The sequence below is a fragment of the Hirundo rustica genome, chromosome 2, assembly GCF_015227805.2.
Source record: "Hirundo rustica isolate bHirRus1 chromosome 2, bHirRus1.pri.v3, whole genome shotgun sequence".
NCBI classification, from domain to species: domain Eukaryota; kingdom Metazoa; phylum Chordata; class Aves; order Passeriformes; family Hirundinidae; genus Hirundo; species Hirundo rustica.
The window spans coordinates 8,372,380-8,399,404 of NC_053451.1; the positions used below are offsets into that span (position 1 = coordinate 8,372,380).

Consider the following 27,025-nt stretch of genomic DNA (forward strand, 5'->3'; position numbering starts at 1 on the left):
ACTGCTGCGTTTAATCTAAGCACCATTCTGAGATTTACAGTTAAAATGTTAAACAAGAGCTGCTACAGAAATAAAGGACACTGAGTTACAGTTTAAAAGTAGAAACACATAGCCAAATATTGAGTAAAAGAAGACACATCTTCAGAACATAAACTGAGTTTGCCTTCTTTCTGTACTGAGCTTCTGACCTTAGGAGAAAAGAGAATAAAGGGCAGGTATTCATCTCTGAACTGCTTGTCCCTGAAAGACATTAAAAAATGTCTGAAAAATTAAGAAGGCAAATAAGCTGTATAACATTTTTATTTTACTATATTGACATTTTATGCACAAATACTTTATTAGAGTAAAAATAGAAAATAATTGTTTTATGTAAAATTACAAAAAAAGCAAAACACCAAAGAACTATGCAATTATTAGTAGAGTATAAGTGTCTTTATCTAAAGAGTAAAAAGTACGCAAAAACCCTTCTGTTTTACAAAAATTGGGAATATTCTGTTTTCTTTCTGGCAGCAACAGAAAATCTTTTGGCAATACATTCTACATATTTTGTTTCACTGAAGACATCAGGTTAGTCACAGACTTCTCCCTCAGCTACAGAGATTGTGATAATAATTTTATACTGATTGAAAGGTTTATTCTTCACTAATTAGAACATGGTGGGAAAGCAGATGGAGCCACAACAAAGAACCCCAAGGACCATTACTCCTACTGAAAGGCTGCAAAGCAACAACAGGAAGTAATCACAAAGGGCACAAAGGGTGGGATCAGAAGTTTCCCCCATGGGACTTACTTAACAAGAAGAGGCAGGGGAATGAAGTACTGATACTACTTTTTAATTTTGCTGTGTGTTTACCCACAGTCCAGTTTGATCTAGAAAGCTGCTATTTTAAGCTTCTTTTCTTTTTATCCTGTATTTTAACTAAAAAGGCATCTCAAAAACTCTGCTAACTAGAACTAGTAACTAGAACTAGTGACTTGTACTGGATTTATGTTTAGTCATGGAATGTTGTTCCATGCAGAGCTGCTGCCCTCAAATACCAGCTTCACACAATTCTTGGCAAGCAAACATGCATCTCCTGGCACAAAGCCACCTCCAACACTTGTCAATCCGTGACATCAACTCTAACAGCAAGAAAAGGAGTGATGTTGACCTTTCGTGACAGATACAGTTACATTTTTTGCTCAGGGCTTACAAATTTTTTTAAAAAGTAAAATGACATCAGCATACCCAGCAGATGGAGTGCTGTAAGAACTCAAGGATGAAAGCAACAGCAAGAGTTACCAAAAGAATCCAGCAAAAAACCTTTGATTTTATAATCATGTCAATGATGAAAAAACAAGTTGGAATAATTTCAAGACTTCTAGTCAAGCAAAAACCATCTGCGGATGAGCATCCACCTACAAAAAGCCTTGTGTGCAACACATTTTCAGCATACACACAAGTATTCTCTGCCTTTTGTCTGCAAGTGTAACCATTCCTGTTCCGCTCAAGAGCAGCAGCCAGTACTCTCACTACTAAGCACAAACACAATTTATGTTCAGAACCTCACTGTTCAAGGACTTTGGATTTAGGGTTTAAGAGTAGCTTGATCCCTAACAGAATTAAAGGTTTTCCCTTGTAATTGTTAAGTGTTACCAGAGAGGGTTTAATTTATAAAAAGTTGATGAACATCAGTGGTGATATAGTAATTATGCTGTTTATTAACATGAAGAGGCAAAAGCAATCCCCAAATCACACCATTCTCAGACATCAAAAGAAGCAGTCTAACAGGCACCAGTATGAAAAATCAAAAGCCGAAATCTACTTTTTACTGCATGTCTAAGTTTGGAAGAAGCACTGAGTAGCTCAGAATTAAGGATACATCCCAACTATTTCTGACTTGTCATCCAGACTTCAAATTGCACCCAGCTCTGGAGCATGCATTTGGCTTAAGAAGCTTCAAAAATATCACTTGAAATTAAAATAAAATTTATTTTAAAATAAAAAGTACCTCTTTGTAGTTAATATATGTTAGACTGTACAATGACTGGGAATTTAAACTTCAGTTCTCTGTAAAACTGTTTTCAATTTGCTTTCTATTCCTAACCTGGGACTAACCTACTGACTGTGATTAACTTAAGTCTTCGGATACTAAGGTTGACTACCATGCAGGTATAAGCACCTTGCAGAACACAGCATTAATACTCCCCATCAAAACAATCCACTCTTTGGGTGAGGGCTGTTTTTTCAGGTTTTTGAATTACCTGATGGGGGATGGCAGTGGGGGAAGAAGTTCACCTTTGCTTTCTGCGAAATGGCTAACATCAAGTACATATTTCAAAACAGGTATTTGCCCTCATATATGTATATTATGTATATTACAATGAAATACTCATAATTGGCTTTTCACCTAAGCCATATTTAAACCTGGATCTCCCTTCTTCAGCACTGATCTCCAGTTAAGTCTAGTCTTAAGTTTCCTTTGCTTTTAAACACAGAAGCTATTTTAAGAACTTGATGCTTTGTAACATTTAACATGTCTTTCAGCTCCACTTGATTAACAGAATAATGAATGTACTGTAAACTTTGAAAGCATCAAATGCCATTTGGTAGTTCAGCAGAGAACAGAAGACTCGAAAAGGCTGCATTCACACCGCTGATCAGCCTGGGGACTACAGGGACTTCAGTTTTGTTAAATATTGCAGAAATTACTTTTACAGCTGTGGTCACAGCCACAGTGAGTGGCTCCACCTCTCACTAGCTAGAGAAGTTGGGGTGATCCCTTAACTTACATTAAAATATACGCTGTTGAAAGATCCAAATTTATGCGAGTCTGAGTTCTTTATAGAAATTCATGCTCTATATTGTACAGTCAAGAAACAAAATAAGTTTCCAATTCTGATGAAGGTAAGAGCACCAACTGCTCTGGTTATAGAGGAAAGGTCTCAGGTTCCCACTTACAGGTCTCATTGCTTAATTATCTTTCTCTGCTTGCAGGGATGCTGTGGCCAGTGCCACTGCTGTAACTGGCTGTGCAAGGCCATGGAGCTGCATCTTGGCCAGTTTCTTCTGCTCGCACTCTGTGACCAAGCGGTTCAGCTCTGCTGCACTGTACCCAATCAGAGTCTTCAGGTCACACACAAATTTGTACACAAACCTCTTGCCTTGCACCTTGCAGATCATGTCTCCATCATAGTAATATCTGCAAAAGAGAAATCAGCAACAGAGAATTTAAGCATCTGTAATTTTCATATGCATCCATTACTTACTTAAAATCACCAGAGGCTAAAATATTATTCCTTTTCTCATTGAGATTCTCATAATTTCATATACCAAGATACTGTTTAGGCATTTTCTTATTTTGGAACAGGAAAGTGTTGAAAATTGTCTCACTACCTTGGTATATTAAGGAGAAACGAAACACAGTAATTATTTTGCAGGCCATTGGAAGCACCAAATCAGGAATAAGTCTTAGAGCAGATTAAAAAGAGCTTGGCAGGGAAGATGTCACATATAGTGTTTTGCCTTAATAAGAAAATATTGTCTTTCCTGTTATTATTGTCCTTTGCTTTGCTCTTCTGAAGAAAAAATGCTGGAAACAGGTTGAAAATTACCAAGCAGTTTCTATGATATGAAAGCAGCTATTCTCTCTATACTGTCCTCAAAGATGGAAATAAAACTATAAAGGCATGAGTTGGATTTGTGGAGTTTTATCGGTTTAGTTTTGTTTTGTTTTTGTTGGGCTTTTTTTTTGGTTGGTTGGGTTTTTTTTATAATTTATATACTGCCAAAACCACATCTTTGCCTTTATTTACAACTAAAAGTGAGTTATCAGATTGGGCAGAAATGCAGTGAGATAAAAAGGTCTACGTGACCTCTCCCGACTCCCCTGCCCGCCCCGCCCCCCCCCCTCCCCCCCCGCTCCAGAGACAGTTTTGGTCACATAAAAAATACAGAATTTAGAATTTTGCAGTTTTGTTGCTGTTCCTCTCTTACTACAAGCTTTAACAGAATGTGTATCACATTTTTCATTAAGGAAACTTAAGTGACTGGGATGTAACTTGGATTTTATGAGCTTGACAAGCTTGTGATAAATTTGGAAAATAATAAAAACTCAACCAACACAACTCAAGCAATATAATATCTTCAAAACCATCACTCAAATGTAGAACAAATATCGTAATGCACCCCCCACTCCCGAGTGAGCACTTCTGTATAAGGGAAAGGATTTCAGTTTACCTGAAACATATAAGGAAATCAAGCTAGAAAGTTCTGTGTCTTTCTCTCTGTAATTAGCTCAAGACCAAGAGAAAAGCACCTGTTGGACCTTGTCACTGTCCTTCAAAGTCTGTACCTTCCCTTATGGGCAATTTGCCAGTGGAACCCAACTAGACTATTAAGTACTAAAGAGACTGCACAAAAGAACCAAAGAGCTTTTTGGGACTGCGGTAAAACTGTCAGAATGGTCTCTGCACTGTGTTCAACCTGCATTTTCTTTACCTGTTTATGTTTATTATTTTCCTTATTATTAAACCTTTTATTTTACAAAGCATGTCTGGGGAATTTGTCTTGCTACATGATTTAAGCCTGATTTAAGCCTGAACAGAGCTGAACCCTAGGAGCTATTAGAAAACTATAAATGGCACCCAAACAGGGACCTGTCATATTCAGTTTTTTTTGTTTTATAGATGTTCAGTTTTTTTGTTTTGTAGATGTGCCCTCAGTCTACATAGGCTTTTTCACCTCGGTTATGTTTTTAAAGCAAGCTCGTGGTATTTTTTAGGCGTGAAAGAAACCACATCTTGCGGGTCTGGAAGCCAGGCAGGGTTCCCAGACCAAATCCCTACCCGGTGGAAAGCGGTCATAGCTGGGGGACACTGATTCTGGCATGTTGAGCAGAAAAGTCCCAAAGGAACCTGCAAGGCTGGCTGAGCCAAAGCCAAGACAGAAATCTGCTGCATGTGCACAGAGGTTTGGGGAGACCAAGGGGCTGGACTTCAGTGAGTGAAACTAGCAATTAAAAACAGAGTGAGACATTAATTTTTATTTTGATTATGATTTAACAATTTAATACTTTGAGAAGAAACATCTCAGAAGACTTGTTAAAATGAGTCAACGAAAAAAAGAGAACCCGAGAGTAGAAACAGGACTTTTAAGACAGAGTGGGGTGAAGGACATGCAGTCTAGAGAAAAAAGAAATACTTTCCAATGTCAGAGAGAGACAGAAATTGTAATATACCTTTGTGATATATGTTTTGAAATAAATTCATGTTTCAAGTGTGTTATATGTTATAACATAAAAACTGTGTTACAAGCTAGGGTTTCCAAAAACTGTGGAGACATTTCTGGCTGCCGAAACTAGTTTGCAACTGTAAGGATTCCAGACAATTGCAGGATGAAGTCCAAATTTACAACAGAAAAGGACTGGCTGGACAGGAGATGCCTCGATCAAGGGAGGGTCCGCTGCTTTCTCCAGTGATCAACACATGATATAGATTTAGAAGAGGGAAACCCGGAGATGTCATGTATCAGCATCCCAATGACGAATTTTCTGAACCCAATTCAAGTCCTCCACTTTGCTGGGAAAGGCATTCAAAACCAAGCAGCAAAAGAGAGAAAGTACACGAATATGCACAGCAGACACAAACTAACAATAGAATTGCCTCAAGGAAGAAAAACTGTATAAAAACTGCTTCCTGACCCTAGGAGATTGTGAACGGGGAGGGATAGGTTCATTTGTGGCTGTCCCTGCGTTCACCCAACTTCGATAACCCAGGATCGAGGTTGTATCTTTTATTGTGGCTGTCCCAGATGGCGAAATAAAATTACTTTATATTAAACTGGCTATGTATTCTCTCTAACACCTTCAATAACAGCAAGAAAAAAACCGGAGCAAAGCAAGTTAAAAAGAAGAAAGCGCAGTTTCAAGTGAAAGAAAAAAGCGTGCTTTGAATCTGTAATCCTGAAAAGCAGTCTATTCCTTAAACTGACCCTGAAGGGCAAGAGTGAAGCCGTCCAGGAGACTTCACCCTAACCCCCGCCCCCGCCACCTCCTTTCCCCCGCGCAGAAAGAGAATAAGCACTGGGCATGTGAGTTAACTTTCTGAATCCTATATCCGTTTATCCTTCTGTTTCTGTTATTCTCCTTCTACCAAAAATGCTAAAAAGAGAGGCAAATTCCAAGAGTGCCACGCAGAAATTTTAAAAATTCGCTAAAAAAAAAAAAAAAAAAAATCCTTTGTGAGCAACCACGAGGCGTCCAGAGCAATCTTTACAGTGTTGTAGAAAACAAGTCTTCATGGGCGGATCCATCTGTGCCTATGGCACGCCCACTGCAACATGTCACAGAGTTCCTTCCAATCAGCGGCAGGACACACCCCTTTCATGGGGCTGTGCTCAGGATCTCAGCCTTCGTCACCACCCCCAGAGCAGGCCGTTACACCCCAGCTCGGATGACTGTGGGAAAACCAAGGCTGGCATCTCAGAAAACTATCCCCCCGCACCTCCCCCCCCCCGCCCAGCATCGCAGCTGCCATTCAAACAGAACTAAAACAAAGCCCGAGTCCAAATTACAGCAGTTCTCGCAAATCCTCAACCCTCTCTGTTGCCTCATCCAGGCAGAGACGCTAAAAATCATTAGCTAAGAGCGACGGAGAGAGGCAGGGCAAAGTTGCGGATCCCAGGAGGTGCCTATGAAAGCCAGCACAGAGAGCGGCGAGGCTTCCTTCCCCCGAAAAACCTCCTGTGCCCTGCAGAAGTGAGCTGTGAAACAGCAACCCCGGTCCCAGCAGCCAGAAGAAGCGCTGAGAGGCACGAACGGAACCTCTACCCCAGTCCGGTGCCAGTTCCAAGAAAGCAAAACCAACAATAATAGCAAAGAGGAAAAGAAGTTTAAAGATAGCCAAACCGCTTTAGCAAGTTTATGTTGTGAGAGAGAAGTAGCTTCATTAACATATGAATCACAAAAGCTGCAGCAAAGAAACAAGCCCTCCAAGAAAACAAAAACCGACAGCAGCGAGAGGAAAAGAGAAAAAAAAGAAGCAAGCAACCAACCAACCATGCATTCTCAGCAGCAACCAAGATGAAAAATAAACTTAATCGAAAAACTGACATTAAAATCATCACAAGAAAATCACCAAAGAAGAAGCCAAATATAGTTTAAAACCCTAACCTTATTCTTTTTTTACAGCTTTGAAAAAGAAAATCCACTTTGTAAATTGATGTTTAATTGAAATTTCAAGAAAAAAAGGTAGTGATTTTAAAATAAGTTTTTCTATTTTATTAATTAGACCTTGCCCAAACTCTATATTAAAAAAATAATTATAAAAGCTAATTCCTCAATAATTTTTCCTTTACAACAAAAGATTTTGCAAAAATATCTACTTGCCTATATATTTAATTAAAATAGTTAATTCAAAAAGGTTTTTGAAAATTGCCCCTATAAATTTTACAAAAAAAAAATCTATTCATTTTCTTAAACAAAATTATTAAACTCATCTTTGAAAATAATATAGAAACTTTAAAATATTACAACCCTAAAAAAATTTCCTTTTTATAAATAGAAATCAAAATCTAAGAAAGTCTAAAAGTCATATCTCAAAATAAAACTAACAGCTATCTGCATGTTTTTTAAAGTTCCTATTTCATATTAGTAAGTTCTTTATATGTTACAGGTTTAGTAAAGAGAGCAAATACATCTCTACTCAAGAAATAGTTCTACTCAATTTTAAGATTTACTTAAAAATACTAATATTTTTCTTTTTCTCAACAGCAGCCATATTGTATCACATATATTACAACTATGCATCTTACATCAGAGTGCATCAACACTTGTAAAAAGTATTTCACAAATCTCAAAATCAGGCAAAAACAATTTCACAATCATACTTAATCTATCAAACACTAGCTGTGCCATTAATGACAGCAGAACCGCATGCTTTTGAAGTAAATTCCACCTCAACACAAAAAGGAGAAAAGATGAAAAATAAGCATTCCTCATTCCTAAACGTACAATTCTCAAAATAACACAAACTTTTCAGCATATCAAATTTACCACACAATATAATTAATTCATTCAAAAAAGTCTATTATAAAAAGAGCACACAAATAACTAAACACATTCCCTAAAAGATGAAAATAGGGGGTGTGTGGAGTGCTTTCTATTATGGAAAGGTGGAACCAAGCTATATATGTTCTTTAATCTCTCATATTCATAAAAATCCAGAAACAAGACAATTTTAGAAACTGTCTTTTGTGGCAGGGAGAGAGGTTTGTGTTTGTCTTTGCAGGTACAAACTCTAGGTCCCAGCAAAAAATGTGTCAAGCCACAATTGCAGCCAATTAGAGAACAGCAGAAAACACCAAATGAAAACCACGCAAAAAACCACTGAGTGACAGCTGACAGTATTTCCAGAAAGACTCTACATCTTCACACCAACCAGCAAGGTGGACATTAAAACATCCTAAAAGCAGAGACTCAGTCTTTGTAAAGTTCAGACTAGTTAAAAAGTATTCTTTGTACTAAGAAAACTTGTAAGTTACCACTATCATATTAATGTTAATATTTTGTTCTTAAACTGAATGCTATAAGAGTTTACAATACGCATTAGCCTGAATCCAGTGCAGAAAAGAGAATATAGTTAACTTGAAAAAATCTCCACAATCAAAAGGTAAAATAAGATTCATAAGCAATTAAGACATCAAATTTTAATTTTAAAGTATTAATAACTGAAATTATTAGTTAGAAAAGAAGAAAGCGTACCAAATTAAAGATTTAATGCACTAAACTACAGTTTGAATAAAGAACCAAATTATTAAGTAACAATAAGTTATTAGCAAGATTGTAATTATTAACAAAAGTGAGATTTTTTTCAAAGTAACTATTTTTCTTCCATTTTTTCTTTCTTATTTGTAATAAGTAAAGGGTGAGATGTTGTAATGCACCTCCCACTCCTGAGTGAGCATTTCTGTGTAAGGGAAAGGGTTTCAGTTTACCTGAAACATATAAGGAAACCAAACTAGAAAGTTCTGTGTCTTTTTCTTTGTAATTGACTCAATGCCAAGCGAGAAGCCCCTGTTGGACCTTGTCACTGTCCTTCAAAGTCTGTACCTTTCTTAACTGGTAATTTGCCAGTGGAACCCAACTAAACTATTAAGTACTAAAGGGACTGCACAAAAGAACCCAACGGCTTTTTGGGACTGCTGCAACAGTGCCTCTGCACTGTGTTCAACCTGCATTTTTCTTTATCTGTTTATGTTTATTATTTTCCTTGTTATTAAACCTGTTATTTTACAAAGCACGTCTGGGGAAGTTGTCTTGCTATGTGATTTAAGCCATTTCCCTGAACAGTGCTGGACCCTTTGGAGTTATTAGAAACCAATAAAAACAAATGAACCCAGATTTCTTGACTGTCTAAAACTCAATCCTGTGACATGTTCATAAACCAAAGGATTATTCTTGTTCACTAACAAAATTAAGTCAATTAAAAGATGAACATCTGTTGTAATGCATTAATTGGGTTTAGATTGTGTTTTATCGGATTTGTAATCTGTATCATGTGATTTGTCCTTACTCAGCTATAACCTAACTCTCTTCCACTGCCACTTCTCCCTGATTGGGTGGTGTCTTGTCCCTGCCTCTGGGCCCTGCCCCCTGGGGGAAAAGCCCAAGCGCGGGCAGGGCCTCGGCACTCTGGCACCGGAAAGCAATCGGGGAAGATCTCCAGCCAAGGCAAGGCAGGACTGGAGAATAAAGCAATATTTTCCCTCACAGACAAAGAGCTCTTTCTTTTTGTCATCGGTGGTCGTCTAGTCTCATGAAGATATACAACAAACATCTAACTCACAGCTCTAGTGGAAAAGTGGTAAGTAACTAAGAATTCAAGCAAATTCTTCAGACATCTCAAGTTCTGGGAAAAAAAAGCCTTTTAATTTCTTACTTCTGAGAGTCAGGACCTAAGCAGCAGGACCAAAGAAAGATGAGAGACAGGCTGTGTAGAAAAGTGTTGGTAAACCCATTGATTACTGAACTCATGCAAGAAGCCACAGAGGTCTGTCATGGAGTACAGGAAGTATCAGAATAGCTTATTATTGCTCTGTGGGTAAAGACAGTGTGGTTTATTTGTTAAAGCTCTCCTTCAGCTTTCTCTTGAATAACATACAATTATAAAAAAGCTTCCTTTTCAGTCCTCCTCATTCTACCCATCAAACTACCACTTGCCTCCCTCAACTCCTCCGTTTCCTTCTCTCCATCTCTACACTTATTCTTGGTTGCTACTACAGCTTCCCCCTAGCAATTCTCCATGCCAGCCCTGTCCTCCAAAACATCTCAGCACCAGCTGAAGGAACTGTTGTGGAATGGTGTCCAGCACTTTCAGCCTCTTACTGGGGTTTAGTTGCAGTGGGTTGAATGAACTCTGTAACCATGAGGGTGGGATCATAATTTATGTTCAGCTTTACTTTGAAGTAGAGTCTTATAGTACTGGGCAGTATTGGGGAAGCATGAACAATAACCTGGTATGTCCCTTGTGTGTGAAACAGTGTGTGGGTACTCTGGGCAGACTTATGTTGAATGTGACAGGGTAGAGAAACATAGAGAAACTGAGCTTTGCTCACTTGGGGCAATATGAAGCACCCACAGAAAAACAAAGTTTATCATATGTGGCCATGGCATATGTCAAGTGGCAGGGGTCATAATTTTTTTAAAGTTAGTTAAGTCTGTACATGCCTTTACATTTATTGTACAATCTCATATAATCATTCCTGTCTCAAAAAATGCTGTAGAAAAATGCTTTAAAAAACTGAATATACTTTGAATGATTTAGTCCACATTACCAATATGATCAGAAAGGAAAAGTATCACAAGAAATTAGATCATGTTTATACAAATGTCCAAAACATGCATGAGTCCCACATCTCATACGCAAAACACTCATGTTAAAATCAGTCAGTGTGGCAAGAGGATATTTTCAATATTATGTTGAATGCATTTCTGATTACAGCATTTGCCTACTCAAAAATATAGAAAGTAAAAATAAATAAAATTAAATACCCATGTGTCATGGGTTAGTACAGTTTAGTTTTTTAGTTATAGAAAAATGTAAAATAATTCTTCAGGTCAGGACCTGGGAATTGCTTTAGAAGAGACAGGGACCTATCAGAAAGTTAGTTAGAATATTGACATCTATTCTGACCGCTGAAATTGTTGGCTGCGATTTTGGGAAGTACCATATAAAATCCCATGAATTTCCTGTAAGTGGGTCCTTTTTCTTCTTCCTTTGGCCACAGAGAGACAGGTAACATCGAGCTGGGCCTGCTGCTCCCCGCTTTTTGGGGGGAGCTGGCCTGAGGCCTGGCTGGATTCCATCAGCTCCCGGGTGAAGGAGGGGGAAGGAGAGGTTGCTGTTTTGTAACAGCTACTTTCTTCGGACTTCCCTGGAACAGGAAGAGATCTCTGCTAGGCCCTGATAAGAGCTATGGGCTCCATTTGGGCCAAAGTCACCCCGATTTACATTGAAGGGTGGCTGAGAAATCATTTCTAATCCTGCCTGGGTTTTTTGTGATTCTGGATTACCTGAGTGCTCCAATCTCTAATGTTGCTGCGTGAGTTTTTCCTCCCTCATCAGCTCGGCCTTGAACATCTAACACTACGAGCTACAGAGAGAGAGAGACAAAGACTCTGAGCAGATTTAACTATTTCCTAGCAACATGAAGCTTCCAGAGCTTGGCCCTTCTCTGAGAGAGTAAAAAAGGACAGAGTGAACATAAAGACCAACAGCATGAAGTCAGTAGCACGAGTAAAAAGACTATTAAGACAGAGGGTTGAAGAGTTGGTTGTTCTATTCTTACTTAAGACATGGAAATGAACTCTATATTTAGGTCATTCCTTTAAATCATGGGAAAGATATGCACTTGGGGAAATGATTGTCTTAATTTGTGTGTAGATTTAAGCAAAAGTGTTTGTGGTGAACTAAGTAATATCCTATAAGATGCTTGAACAGAGATAAAGATGAGAAGCCCCCTGTGCCAGTGAAGAAGTGAGAAGATATCTCTGTACCTTGAAGTGAAAAATCCTTTGTTTTGGAGTTATTCATCTTTAAAAGGTGACACCCCAGTATGCAAAAGTCTACGACCCATGACCCATAAGCAGCTTGGGAAACTGCTCCTGGGAGGGTCACAAGGGCAGGTTTCTCCTGGCGGTTGTTTTTGTGACAGTTTAAAACCCACAAGAGAACTGTTCTAAGTTGTCAGTGGGATCCATGACTCTAAAGGATACTCTTCCCCTAATGAATTGATGAAAGACTATTATCAGATAGTGAAACTGACTGAAAATTACAAGTTTTGTCTCTTTGTGTTGTTTTGTAACAAAGTGAACAGTTTGTAAGAGGAGGGAAAAGTGTTTTTTGAAGTTTCATTCCATTTTAGTTTTTTTCCAACTTTCTGTTTTTCTATTATTTTAGTGCATGTTAATAAACTATTTGTTAATTTTAAGGTTGAGCCTGCTTTGTTTTCCTCCTAGTCTCTCTCTCACAAAAAGATAAGTACCAAGACCAAAATTTAGTGAACGTGAAACCACTATACCATGCAAGCTTACAAAGTTACCAGAATGTTCCAAGACATATGGAACTTTGTTTCAGAAGAATACAGGAGATGAATTATTTTTTTTCAAGTCTTACCTCCCTACTGGATAATTAAACAGACTTGAATTTTTAAAAGATTTACCAAAGTATGTATAACAACAACAACAAGCTGCTTCCTGCCCCTATGCCTGATTTTCCTACAGCTGGGCAGAAGAGCCAGCATATTTCTCAAAAATATCAACATAATTTCCTGTATTAATCAATCATTGTCACAGTGATTTCAATACATTAGTAAACAAAACATGTAACAATTTATTGGACTTTAGCTTGGTAACAGTGTTTATCAGAGGAGTAGGAAGAGGCATTAAATATCCCTTCAGACATTAAACTGTTAGAAAATATGTCAATATTGATGCAGCTGACAAAATGATACCACTTTGAGGACTGTGATTTCTGTAATTCTATGACTTAATATAAATGCAAAACTTTTCTAATAGTGATATATGCAAATTGATGTTTAATATCTCACTGATAAGAACATTATTCCAAAGTTCTTCAGCTGCCTTTGGCATCTTCTGTGGAGCTTGTCGACAAAACCCAAAACCATCAACATGGTTTACATAATTTTTATGTACCATGTTTTCACATATACCTTTAGTACACAGACTCACAGATACACAGGTTGGAAACATGGGAATATGTCTTGGATTATATAACCTAAAAATGTGTCTTCTATTTCATCTGTTGAAAGCTGTTTTTTGGGAGATGTTTTATCGTTCTTACTCCAGGGGGAGGGGGCGGATGCCTTCTGATAATGGCCCAGCCATTAAAACCAGGTGGGGCAGTGTTTCTTATCTCTTTCACCACACCTCCATCCTCCAGGGGACATCTTCTGATAATGGGCCATTAGGGCCCACCAATGACATGACACATTCCATCATCCCATTGTGAGATGCTCCACCCAGTGGGGGAGGAGCCAGCTGTTCCTAGTTACATATAAATTGGGACTGAAGAATACAAGGTATCCGTTTTTTCCCCTGGATTCCCAGAAGAAGACCGGACCCATCTAGTCACCACTGGACTTTCTACAGAACCATCTCTACTCCACAGAACCACATCTGTTACTCCAAGAGGACTTATTTGAAAGGCTTCCAACACCCTGACCAACAGCGTGCCATGTCGTATCCCTGACTCTGTCAGATTTTTTTTCCATGATTTTTGTTTGCTTCCTTGATTTTTTTTTTTTTTAAATATTCCTAGTAAAGAACTGTTACTCCTATTCCAATATCTTTGCCTGAATGCACTTAATTGCAAAATTATATTAATTTGGAGGGAAAGGGGTTTACATTCTCCATTCCAAGGGAAGTTCTAGCTTTCCTTGCCAGAAAACTGTCTTTCAAAACCAAGACAGAATGGCATTGGAACAGTACAGGCTGGGGAAGAGCTGTACTGGAACAGTCTGCTTTGGGCAGGAGATTAAACCAGAAACTTCCTGTGGCTCCTTCAACCCAAGAGAGTCTGTGGTTCTATGAAAAAAATAAACATTCTAATTAATATACAAATAATGCAAGAACAGCCATACAAGACCAGACAGACTATGCAGAACAGTAATAGACTCCCAACGGACCGAAACGTAACACCTAAGGAAAAGCATGAGAGTAAGCATCTACCAATGCTTGTCCTTGCTTTTAGTGACCTGAGGCTCTGGAACCGGTAGAAGTTGCATCTTTCAACCAAATATTGTTCAAAATATTTATTTTTCATTAATTTTTCCACTTGTCTATCAAACATAAAATAATTTCAACATCCACAATACTTAGTCTAAAGAAGTTCTAAGACAAACAAAAGGGTATAGTTTAGGCTGTGAATCTTGGGCCTGTCAAATGCTAATTAAATCCTCCCTAAAAGGGTAAAGGAAGCCAGAATATGACACTTTACCATAATTTCTTACAGAAATACTTTCAAATAGAATGTGATATTTTTATTCAATGCTAGAGGAGTTTACTTAAAAAAAAAAAACCCAACCAACCAAGTAAACACCACATATTCAAAAGTGAAAATGCTAGTAAGTAAAACAGACTCAATAAAAATGCAATTTCACTTATACAAAAAGAACTTCTAAACCTGCCTGAATAATTTTCAGGATTAGGCAAAAAACATCTTTCTTGAAAATGAATCAAGAGAAATATATTTAATGATATCAGAATAAGAAATCAGTTCATTCTCAACAATTTCAAAGAATGTGGATGAATTTTCAAATTATTCCAGAGACTAAAATAATCAGGGAAAAGCAAGTCTAAAATTCAGGTACTTGCATTCTTCCTCCTCATCAATAGTACCTCACCCACAGCGAATCAATAATACAAGTCCCTTTTATCAATGTCAAACTACAAAATGACAACAAAACTAAGACACTGAAACACCTTCATTTCTTCTGACCACTGTGATGTTGGAATTGCAACTGTTGAAACACAGCTGTCAACTGTATTTTTCAATTTAAGATCCATACAATAAGAACAATGAAATTAAACAATGAATGAAGTTAGAAAAGGTTCTTATATACAGAAAACCACTAACAATTACAGAGAAGTAATCTGCTTTATTCCATAACAAGGGCAAGAAGAACACAGACAGTAGAACATTAAAATAATTTAATAGTTCACATATTTTTGTATCTTCCACCAATAATCAATATTGTTTGGCATGCTACTAAAAGCATAAATAGTGAAGATAAATAAAAAAAGAGGTATATTCCTGGAAGTGAGTGACCAAAATTAACGACCTTGAAAAAGAAAATCTATTTCCAAGAAGTTATTCTTCTAGTTTCTTTAAAAATAAAAAACATACAAACTCAAAACAAAGGCAAAAACCCCAGGAAATACCCCTCCCCTAAGACTAGCAGGATATCATTCCAAGGACCAGCTTCAGAAGATTTGGTTATGCCTTTACTAAAACAGCTAAAAGTTTTGCATTATGTTAATCAAAAATGAGGTAGCTAAATGAAAGAAAATCATAGCCCATCAGTTCCTTAAGTTTCTTACCTCAAAGCCCGACTAAGCTTCTCATAGTTCATCGTGGGCTTGTTCTTACGCTGTCCCCATTTCTGTGCAACCAGTTCAGGTTGATTCAATTTAAACTCTCCTTCATCACCAACCCAAGATATACAGTCTCGAGCATCTTTGTCAGTGAGAAGTTCTAATAAAAACTGCCATAGCTGGATCTGGCCATTGTTCCCTGTTAAAACAGGAATAACAAGTTTCATTTCAACTTGTCCTTTTTACGTTCCACTCATGGCTAAAAACTTGCAACCAACATATTAAAGCAGACCAGCATAGACTATATCATGGAAGGAAAACTTACACTTAATTAATCCCTTTTGATGATTCTTTTACACACATTTCCCTGAAAAGTCATCAATACCCATTTTTTAAAAAAAATTATGAATACAGGAAAAAAAATAATCAAGATTTCACATAAATCTTCCCTTAGAACTGAAAAAACCCAACCCCCTCAACATAATCATTTAGATGCACTTCTGCCTTTAAAATAGAACAGATTTAGCAAGAGCTGCTTATTCCTCTTCACAGACACACGTATGTATATATATGTATAATAAAAGCTGGGTTTTTTTAAAAAAATTGATCTCAATTTTTCAGCATGAAATAAGAGAAACACAAAAGAAACCCCAAACTTCAGCTTACATCAATGTAACATCTTTCTCATCCAACCATTAAGATTTCTTTCTAACTCAATTACCAACTTACTCAAGTAAATTCCTAAATTCTCAATGAGATACAGAGCACAGACTTGATGACTGAAGAAACACAGAGCACTCCTCAGTAATGTCAGCCAATAAAACCTTGGCCTTAAAATTCTGAACGACATCATTAGAGGCCTTTATAGAGTCTAAAACAAATAACAACTCAAGGAAGAAGAGAAGGATTTAACAGAAAAATTCCTAACACTAAAGAGAAGCAAAACAAAAATGACAGCAAGAAAAAATAAAGAAATTAATAATCAAAGAGTATGTACAAGTAACAGTAATTCCAAAATTAAACTGCAAATTTAATGTGCGGTTTTCCAGATATGCATTCATCAGAAATACTAAACTTTATAAACTTTGAAGTCACCCGTCTGGGGGAAAACAGGGAAGGAGCACAACAGACAGTGCAAGTAGCACCTAGGCTACCTTTTACAATATAAAGTTTATTTTTTTCCCTCTCTGCAAATAGAAAGAGGTTAAAGGCTTGAATAAATGCTATGCTGTGGTTTGGGAGGACAGACTGTTAAGTGATGGGGAAATTTATGCATTTTATTTGCTGCAGGATGGAAAAGCTGTAGCATCATGTTGACATGGTGCTTATGTGAGTTGACATGGTGCTTATGTGAGCTGACCAATCTGCCATGGCTGTGCTTACCACAGATTTTTGTACCTACGGCTCTCTTCACAGCACATGGACTCCTACAAACCTCACATTTGGAGCTACAAAGACGTGTTTCACCAAACTGTTATTCAAATTACTGGGTCAGTGTTCAGTGAAATAACGTAAAACTAATGTAGGCAATACCTGTTCTGTTCCCAGGGGAGCTCCTATCTTCCCCAGAGATCCTCGGAGCTCTCTGTACTTTAGCTGCCTTTGCACTGCTGTTTATCACTTTGATGGTGGTTGGGGTAGTGGGCTGTACAGACGCTGGTATAATCTGCACAGCTGTAGAGCAGAGAATGTTACAGAACATCAATTATAAATTGCTGGCACAGAAATAGGCATATTTTATTTATTACCTCTATTATCATAACATCTAGAAGCTAGTTTTTTTCCTTTGCTAAAAAGGCACACTGCATTAAATCAAAATGCTAAGTAGAATTTAAAGATCTTTTTACCTCTTATATGAAAACTGTAGTTTTAGACTCATTTCAGAAGTGCCACATTATAGACAAAACACCAGGTTTAGTTTATCATGTGTTTTACATGCTGTCACAAAAAGAACCCAAACTCCCTCAAACCCTTGTTTTCATCTTCATGCTGTTCCCACATGATCCGCCCTAATGCCCTTACAGTCACGGCACAACCTCCATACCTGATACTCAAACAGCAAACACCTTCTATCGTAATGGTGTAGGAGGATGAAGATGCCCCACTCAAGCTGGCTTTAACTAGACACAACCACATGATGTAATAAACAGTCTGTCTATTTAACGTATAAGATGCTTATAAGTCTTCTGAAATTTGATTCATTTTAATAACTGATGGCAATGCCTAGCTGAAAGAATGAGCTTCAAAAAACTGGAAAGTTACTTTCATGTATTATTTCTAATATTAGTTTCTAAGCAAGTCATCACTTCCACAAAACCCTTCAGATTTTGGAAACACTTTTTTATCTGAAATTAATATTAATTAGGTCCATTCATTAATGCAATATATAACCTAAAGCTCTGAAACAACTAAAAACCTCAAGCATGTATCCTAGACAGCTTATTTCAAGAAAGTAAAAATCTACCATCCAAAATTAAAGTTATAAAATTCCGTAGTTCAGGTCAAACACTACCTTTCAGCCAGTAACAAAAGAAAGAGAACGTCAATGTTATGTTTTGAAGTTTAAAATATGTCCTCCTCCCTCCCCCAAGTAAAAATACCTTCTCAAGTGATTTTCTAAATGTACGAATACTGCTGAAGCACAGTACAAAGCTAAACCTGCAATCAGTGAATTGTGTGAATTAATGCTGACAGAAGTACTTACGCTGATCAATTGTAACAGTTGCTATTTCTCCAGAGTGTTCTTGGCTAGCCAACACATCTACAAATTGGAAAAAAACCCAGCAGGTTTAACCCAGAAATAAGTCGTCACCTGAAAATAAAAAACTTTCATATTTTGTAGAGGAAAAGAAATAAAAATTGGCTATCAGTCTGCAAGAGACATGTACAGCTCATGATCTTACACGTGGAGATATTTAACACCTGTCATTTAAGTTTCAAAAGGGTGTACATGGCAAATTTCCACTACCTTATGCATTCTCCATCCCCAAAAACCTTCACCTATATCATGTAAATGAAGATAGAAATAGTTATTAGTCTGACAAGTTACATCCAAGCATGGCACATCTGAAATGCACATATATGTTACTGTATTATGCACATACAATGCATCACTTAGCAGCTGTGTTGTGTACTATGTAAGGATTTAACTTCCTGTGCTTAACAATCTCCACTTTTTTATGACACAGAAATGTACATCTAATAACTCACAATCAATATTTAATTATAAAACTAACAAATTCTGTAGATGCACAAACTGTGAAGCTTTATAAAAAATAAAGGTGGAATAATCATTCACTACCGTCTACCAGTTATGAGGTTTGATAAAAGACATCCAGTGTTTAGTATGTAGACAATGTTTCACGGCAGCACATTCTAATACCTCCTGTTATCTTGTATTGATACCCTCATTTTTACCCCCAACATCAAGTAAAGGAAAAATGACTGCTCATAATTGGTTTCAAAGTTCAAGAAAAAATTTAAAAAACCCCAAAAAACTCAAACTCCCATACACTTTCGAAGAAGCTCCAGGTGGCTCCAGAGGATTTCTCCCCGTGGGACACGCTGGAAGAAATCTTCTTGGCTGAGGTTGCAGAGGTCCCGCCCAGGAATGCTGAGTGCATTGAGGTCAATGTCAGTCATGCTGAACTCCTTCATCACCCACACCACCCAGTGGAGCACCTGGTCTGTTGACCACTGAACTGGGTCTGGAAAAGATGGATGAAATTGCAAATCACTTCATCATACACTGCAAAATTCCTCCTTGATTATAAAATAACTTCCTTAAGAGTAAAAAGCACAATATCAAGAAGCAGGGTTACTGAGACCAAATCTGCTTGGAAAGTTGGTGACTGTGCTTAAAATGGTGATGGAATGGTGTGGGTTGGTGGGGTGAAGGAAAGGTTGAAAGAGTGATTTTTTTTTAGAGAAAGTTTTTACATCAGAACTATGCCTGACATATCTCAAACACAAAAAAGGCATTTTCTCCTTCCACAGGTCTTCAACTTCAAAAAGAGTACTCTCTCCCACAGAAGGATACTCTTCTTTAAAAACGTTGATCAGTTTGTGATTATGACAAAATACTACATTCTAAACTTATTCACATCATCTCAGTTTCTGATGAAAAAACCACCACTGGCTTTCTTCCCAGAAAGCCCCCATTGTGTTGTACTTTAGGCTAGTGACCAAACCACTGCTAACAGCACACAAAAATGTTTTGTCTACTGCTGAGCAACACTTGCAGAGGCCATGAAGATGTGGCTCAGCCCAACAGAGAGAACATAAACCACAAAACTAGCAAGAGAACTTCAAAGAGAACAGTGGGCTTGAACTGGCTGCAACCCATGTCCATTAGGGACAACTAACCTCATGACGGTGAGTATATTATAAAACACATACTAGGAATCCTGTGTTCAAAGACCCCCCAGCCTTATGGAAGTATTGCCTCCAGACCAGGGACCCCACCGGAGAGGGGAGCAGTGCAGAACCTATCTGCACTCAGAAAGTGGCTGACACCCAAACTGTGCAACTTACATTTACCTATGCAGCCAGCAGCTGCACATACGATCTCAGTTACGCAAACAACGCAGGCATTTATGCAGACAGCACAAACTCCCAACCCTGCACGGGCAGTAGGTGAGACACACTGGGATTAGGACTGAGATTGAGCAATGTCCTGCAGTTTCTGTATTCATCTAAATACATCTTACCTTATATCACTCTACTAAACCAGAAATCCCATATAGTATCAATGATTTTCAAGTAAATTTGATATTCAATATTACACCCTCCACACATGGAGGGTGTAAAAGTTCTAAAGAACCTTGTCAGACTATTGGACTCCAATGCAAGGCCTTCTCTGCTTCTCATTCAGCAACCCCAGCAAGTAGGCTGGGGGTACACAGGAAACTCAGGAAGGACAGATCCAACTGACCAAAGGGATATTCCACACTACCGGGACTACTGAGCAATAAACTGAGACCAGTTTTTTTTGAAAGATCCCTTGCATAGAGCCTGGCTGAGCATTGGCCTGCTGGAGGCAAGTGATTGCTTCTGCCTGACTTTTTCAGAGTATCAAGCTTTGGCATGTTAATGTTGTATGCAATATATTAAAATATGTGAACAAGTAAGAACTAGAAACTAAAGTAGGAACATCTACTTTTCATGGGAGCAGAGTGATTATGTATTTTTAAATTCGAATACCCCAAGCAGATGTCACCTTGACAATTTCTTATTTTAAGATTTAAAAGAAATAAAACTAAGAATTCAGGGAAAAAAAAATAAATAATTAAAGCAAGTAAAATATCCTAAGTCTATAAATATTTATCTAGGAGCTACAAATTTATTTTTGGTTAACAAAGGACAGCTACATGGCATCATTTTTCACAAATGCTACCTAAAAGTAATGTAATCCTAAAGCAATGTAATCCTGTGGCAAAAGACACACCACAAGGGGGTTCGTCTACCAAACATCAGCAGCAGTGAACTTTCATCAAAAAGCTGTTAATTTATTCTCACTGACAGAACACAATCTGCAAGGAAAGAAAAATCATTACTTTCTATAATCACTTCTGTGGTTTCAAAGTTTTCTGCTGCTTGGTTTTCTGCATTTATCTCTCATAACAATTAATATTTTCCTTCCTTCAAGGTACCAAATATTTGTATTCTAATAGCAGAAATGCTTTTAACAGAAAAATATTTATAATCTCTAATAAATCTCACCCCAAGCATAACATCAAGAGAAGGCTACAACATTTTAAAGACCTGCTGAAAGCTAGTTTTCCATTTGCAGCAAAGTAGAGAAGCCTGTAAGGATGAAGACAACAAACCATTAGTTCTCTGATGATTATTTATTAACTAGCCTTGACTCTTAACATCAAGACATCCTGTCTTCTGAAAAGATTCAAGAAACAATTTTGGATTATAATGTAGAACCTAGGGGCACCTTATCTCAGCCAAAGTCCCTGTAATGTCTATTCAGAAAACATTTAAAATGTTATTCACTCTAAGAGTGCAATTTAGCACATTTTTGATATCAAGAGAACACTCTTATTTGTAATCCATGAATCTCTGTCATAATGAACTAATATGATTTTCCTAAAAAATCTGCACTCCTATGGCCCAAAAATCATTCAACTTTTAAAGCCACAGTTGCAGGATATAGGGCTTTCTTAAAGCATCAATATTATTAAAGTTTATTTAAAAAAATCAACATAATGACATTGGTTTAAGTAATTTTCTTATAATATTAATGTGAGTGCATGATGAAAACTGTTAGTCTGCTTCTGATAATCCCTCACTTTTTTTTCAAACATGCCACATCAAATTCTTGATTTTCAACATACATAACATGAGAAAAACTATTTTTGAAGTGCTTACCAATGAGAAAACTGAAAAGCCATGATAAAGCATTTGCTTTAGTTATCAAAAATATGTTCAAAATATTGGCAAGCTACATGTCCTGCAAAAACCTATGACTTGACTGGAATTCTTAAACCCTTGCAAACATCCTCCTTGCCAAATATATTCCAGTTTTACAGGTCTGCTCATATAGAACAGCTTCCTGAACACGCCTTGATGGTACATTTCTGCCAGTCACAAGAAGCAATTCAGCTGCATAATCTCCCAAACATGATGTAAGTCTACATCCCACAGTTCCAGTTCAATCTTAAACAGACATTCTGAGATTTTTTTTTAAGCTAACATTAAAAGAGCAAGCTGCTAAGCAACAACATTAACCCCCCCCCCAAAAAAAGATCATCTAGAGGAATATTTCTTTTCAGTTCTGAATCATCTTCCTCCAGTACGATGAAGTCCAGTACAGCTTCTCATACAAAATCTGATTTAACAGAATATTCAGCATCCTCCAGTCCATGTTCAATTTGTTTCAGCAACTTTACAGGTAATACCCCAATACCAGCTACTGAGTCTGTTCAATTCCACACACCTGAAGAGCTTTATCACTAATACACACATTTTTAAGGAGGGCAGGACGAAAAGTGCTTTCTAAAGACTGCATTGACAAGGTAAGTTACAGCACGAAAGCACCAATTTAATGAAACTATAATGAGCATTCATTTTACTTCTTGTTTTTTTGATAAGGTACAAGGAAAAAATTTCCTCCCTGTGAGGGTAGTGAGGCCCTGGCACAGTGCCCAGAGAAGCTGTGGCTGCCCCATCCCTGGATATGTTTGAGGCCAAGCTAGACGGTTGCTTGGAGCAGCCTTGTGTAGTGGAAGTTGTCCCTGCCAATGGCAGGAGATTGGAACCAGATTGTCTTTAAGGTCCTTTCCAACCCAAACCATTCCATGATTCTACAATTCCCTTATGCAGATTATTTGTATTGTACTAACCCATACCACAGGTTCCCTTCTCTGAGGTCCTTGAGCACCAACCCCACAAAGAACACAAGAGCCCAGCCCCCAGCTGAATACACCCATAACTGTGCACTCTCACCGTAAGGTATTCCAAGACGCTCCTGTTCCTTCCGGTAGCCTTCCAGTGCTGCAGCCCATCGCGTCACTTGCTCAGATGTTTCATCTGAAATTGCTGCAATATGTTTTGTCCCATCCAAGGTTATCACTTGAGCTTCCTCAACAAGGTGAGCTTCAGCCTCTGCATGATGAGCATCTGGATCAATCACAACCTCCACAGTCTCCACAGGCTTCACGATTTCCAGGATGTTCAACTTGGGCTCTATCCCTAAGCATAGAAGTAACACAAAACTTAAGACAGTAATGCAAATATGACAAAAACAATGTTTTAAAGCCTTCTGATTAGCAGGGTTAGCAAACACAGAAAAGAAGCAGGACACGAAAGTGTCATCAGATTTCTGCGAGTGTCCTAAATCTGAATGACATACTCTATTAAAGAGCATATACTTTAGTAAGGTGAATAACAAACCTGTCCCGTCTTCTTCTCCCAGTATTATACTTCCTGTTCTAGTTAAGTGACCTGTTTCACAAATCTTGAACAGAATGTTCAGCGTGTGAGAATAAAGTACAAGTATCTTTCTCTGTAAGAAATATACCAAATAAAAAAACCCAAAACAAATAGAAAAAGCAACCTCCAAAAGGACCCAGAACAAGTATCCAGCTTTACTCTAACCATAAGGCATTTCTTTCAGCCTTTACAATACTTCCCTGGTATCTCTGGGGTCTACAAAAAGCAGTTAACATTTTCTTTCAGTACTCTGCAGCAGGAAGTGTGTTAAACAGCAAGTTAAAAGAAACCTACAAAATTCTTCCCATTTTAGGCTTCAACAGCTATTCATGTTTTGGCTTTATGTCTGTCATTTCAGATATTAGATCATGGAACCACAAGATAAGTTGTATCTGTATCTATTCTGCAGCAAGAAAGAACACATTCACTAACACTTTGTATCACCGCCTTCTCTGTTGTCTTCTGAGGTGTTTTGTTCAGCTGGTGCCTCACCAAATTTCTGACATTGTACAGAAGATTTTTCAAAATTATTTAAATTTTTGTGACGTACAATTTTCATTATAATGCCAACAACCACACTTATTTTAAGAGATTTTTATCAAATGTATTTTCACATAAATAAAGTATCTTTGCAATTCTATTTTATCATGTGTTGGAAAACCTTGACTATGGTTAGGTGATGAAAGTAGGATTCACAGAACATCATATGACTTCAGGCAGAGTAACTTCAGTATCTTGTACCATAAAAGTACAAGTGTCTTGAACTTCTATTTGTGTCCTTCCTGTCTAATCTATATTAAAGCACAGCATGAGACGGTTCTGCCTTAAACTAAATCCACAATCCAGTCATAATTTGTAAGGGAAAACAAATGGAGTATATACCTGTGTAACAAATAAGAAAAAACAAGTACTTTTCAGACAAGTATTCCTCTATTTTAAAAGGCACTTAGCTTGAAAAAAAACATTAGAAAGGGAACAAACATTACAAAGACACTAGAGTACAAAACGCAGCAATGTGAAATCAAGAACATGAAAACAGATGTTGACAACCAGTAAGTGGTTGATTAGATGAAGAAGCAAACATGAAGAAAAAGCAAACAAATATCTTACTTAGGAGACTGTTTTATCTAGGCCATGAAAAATTAACATGCACAATATAGGCTTCATACAAAATCATATGAAAACGGCTAAGGTAAGCCACTAAAGGCTATGATTCTCTTTTTGATCTTCAAAAAAGAAAGCAAAGCAAAGAACTTCTAGAGAGGTACAGTTCATTATTGGTCAACAAAATAATTAACTGTGTGTCATAAAATTACATGTCAAAAGAATTTATGCTTTATCCACAACACAGACATGGAGATCAAAGCAATGAGTCTCTGTAGAGGAAACACCTTGTAAGTAAAAATGTGAATTAACAGTCTGCCATCTAACTTACTGCAACACTAGATCAACATTAATTCCCTGGTTTGTCTGCATCTCTCCTCACATCTCCCTTTACCTACCACATAAGAGACAACCAGTTTACCTCGAACAGCACCCAAGTTGTGGAACACAATGCCACACACCCCAGAAGTTTAAACTGGTACAAGCAATACAAAGCTTCAGGACAGGAGCTGTCAAGACACATGTAGATGTTGGCAGTACTGCCAACTGTTCAAAGGCAGAGAATATACTCAGGTGATGACTGACCTACCGGCAGCCTGCTTGGTTTTACCCACCCTGAAATTTCTAGCCAGAGACAGGACATTAATCAAACAGCACCTTTAGTCTAAGAAAGTGTCACTACATTTATGATTTGTTCCTTTACATACTAAAAATAACAAAAGCCTACTTATTTCAGAAATTATTGCAGAAAAAACTCCCAAAATACTTCATTGTGGAGGTCTTCAAAGTGAAAGCTTTTTTTCCAATTCTTTGATGTACAATGGAACACAGTTTCTCACAGTCCCACAGATAGGCAAGAGGCCCAGTTCAGAGCAGTAGAGAACTGGGCCGCACTCAAAGCTGCTGTTCTCACAATGGAAAGAATACCACAAACATTGCTGTTTCTCCAACCAAAGGAAATGAATTAGGGCAAGGCAGAGTGCCATAAGAGTCTTACTAGTAAAATGAAAAATAGGAATGTTATTTTATCTGCTGTAGAATGAAATGCTGTAAAAGAACTACATTGAAGTTCAACTACAAAAGAACTATATTTCACCTGTTGTCTTTGAATTTAAAGCCAGCTGATCAAAATTTGGTAGAACATTTGAACTGATATAGCAGCTTTTCTTTCAAGAAATAAGAGAATCCAATCCATCACACTGATTACTCCTAGCTGAATTCTATACATGACACAAGTTAGGGAAAAATAAACATAAGTGAACTGAGAATCTTTCAAAACCTCATTCATGCAAGTAAAATATGAGGATGGAGTAAGAAGCCATTTTTTTCCCATCTGGCTCAAAGGGGTACTGTGCTCAAGTGTAACAAGTCCATTTTCCTGTTAGCGATCCAAATATCTTCCTTCTGTTACATGCATGCTATTTGTTTTCTGATATTCTGCCCTGCCATATTTTACATGCCTTCATCAAACAGACTTCTTATGAGTTGCTAAAGTATCAAGGCCTGAAAAACAACACTGATGAATGCTCCAAAGTGACACAGAAGTACTTAATATTCAAGTGTTTCTTTTAAGAGGGGAGGCAGGGAGGGAGGGAGAGGGAGAAAGAGAGAGAGAGAGAGAGAGAGAGAGAGAAGGAGAGAAGGTGTGATGGAGGCAGGGATCAAGAAGCTCCTTGTGCTATGTGATCATGAACCCCAGCTTTGCAATAAAGGGAAAAAAAGTAACACAGGAAGAACATGGAAGATGATAGTAAAGATATTCATCACTCACATCCTTTTGAAAATGGAGGTCTGAGCACTGAATACTACAAGTTACTGGGTGTGAATTAAGAGCAGTTATTCTAGTTCCCTCAAGGACATTTCCATTATATTTTATAACCAGAAAGGTAGCACACTTCCCATTACATACGGGGAACTGAGGATTCAACCTACCACTAGTCACCTGACACTCAGCACTAAATGCAAATTGTGCCCTACTGAAGACTGTTATAAAAATCAGAAAACTCTTCTTCAGTTTAATCTAAAATGAAGCCTCAAAGAAACAAAAAGTGCACCCCAAATTTTGCTCATTTGCTTGCTGACGTAATTCAAAACAGATAACTAATCTACTCCTGTGTGAACTTATCCCTGTTTGAAAATACAGAAATAAACACCTGTAGCTGTTCCCACAGCCCAATAGGTACATTGTCTTCAAAGAGTGGCAGCTGTCCTTCCACTCAAGACATCTGGAGGGGGCAAAGCAGAAAACTAGGACAAAAAGCAAATCAAAGAAGCTGCTAGTTCCTAAGAATTTGACAAGGGGAAATCCTGTCATACCAGATAATACAAATAAAAACTATGCCTCAGCAAATCCGTACCCAACTGCTTAATGTTCCTCTGACACGATG

The 27,025-nt window shown here is 37.6% G+C and overlaps 1 protein-coding gene across 1 annotated transcript in view; it reads right to left on the reverse strand.

The window, feature by feature from the left end:
• Window positions 1-288: 288 nt before the first annotated feature.
• GABPA (GA binding protein transcription factor subunit alpha) overlaps window positions 289-27,025 on the reverse strand; it is a 47,612-nt gene continuing 20,875 nt past the window's right edge. The window contains exons 5-10 of the mRNA XM_040054955.2: window positions 23,049-23,294; window positions 19,106-19,300; window positions 18,298-18,354; window positions 17,127-17,267; window positions 15,600-15,792; window positions 289-3,182 (exon numbers count right to left, since the gene is read on the reverse strand). Coding sequence (XP_039910889.1) covers window positions 2,954-3,182; window positions 15,600-15,792; window positions 17,127-17,267; window positions 18,298-18,354; window positions 19,106-19,300; window positions 23,049-23,294 — 1,061 coding nt within the window. The 3' untranslated portion in view covers window positions 289-2,953. The remainder of the gene's footprint in view (window positions 3,183-15,599; window positions 15,793-17,126; window positions 17,268-18,297; window positions 18,355-19,105; window positions 19,301-23,048; window positions 23,295-27,025) is intronic.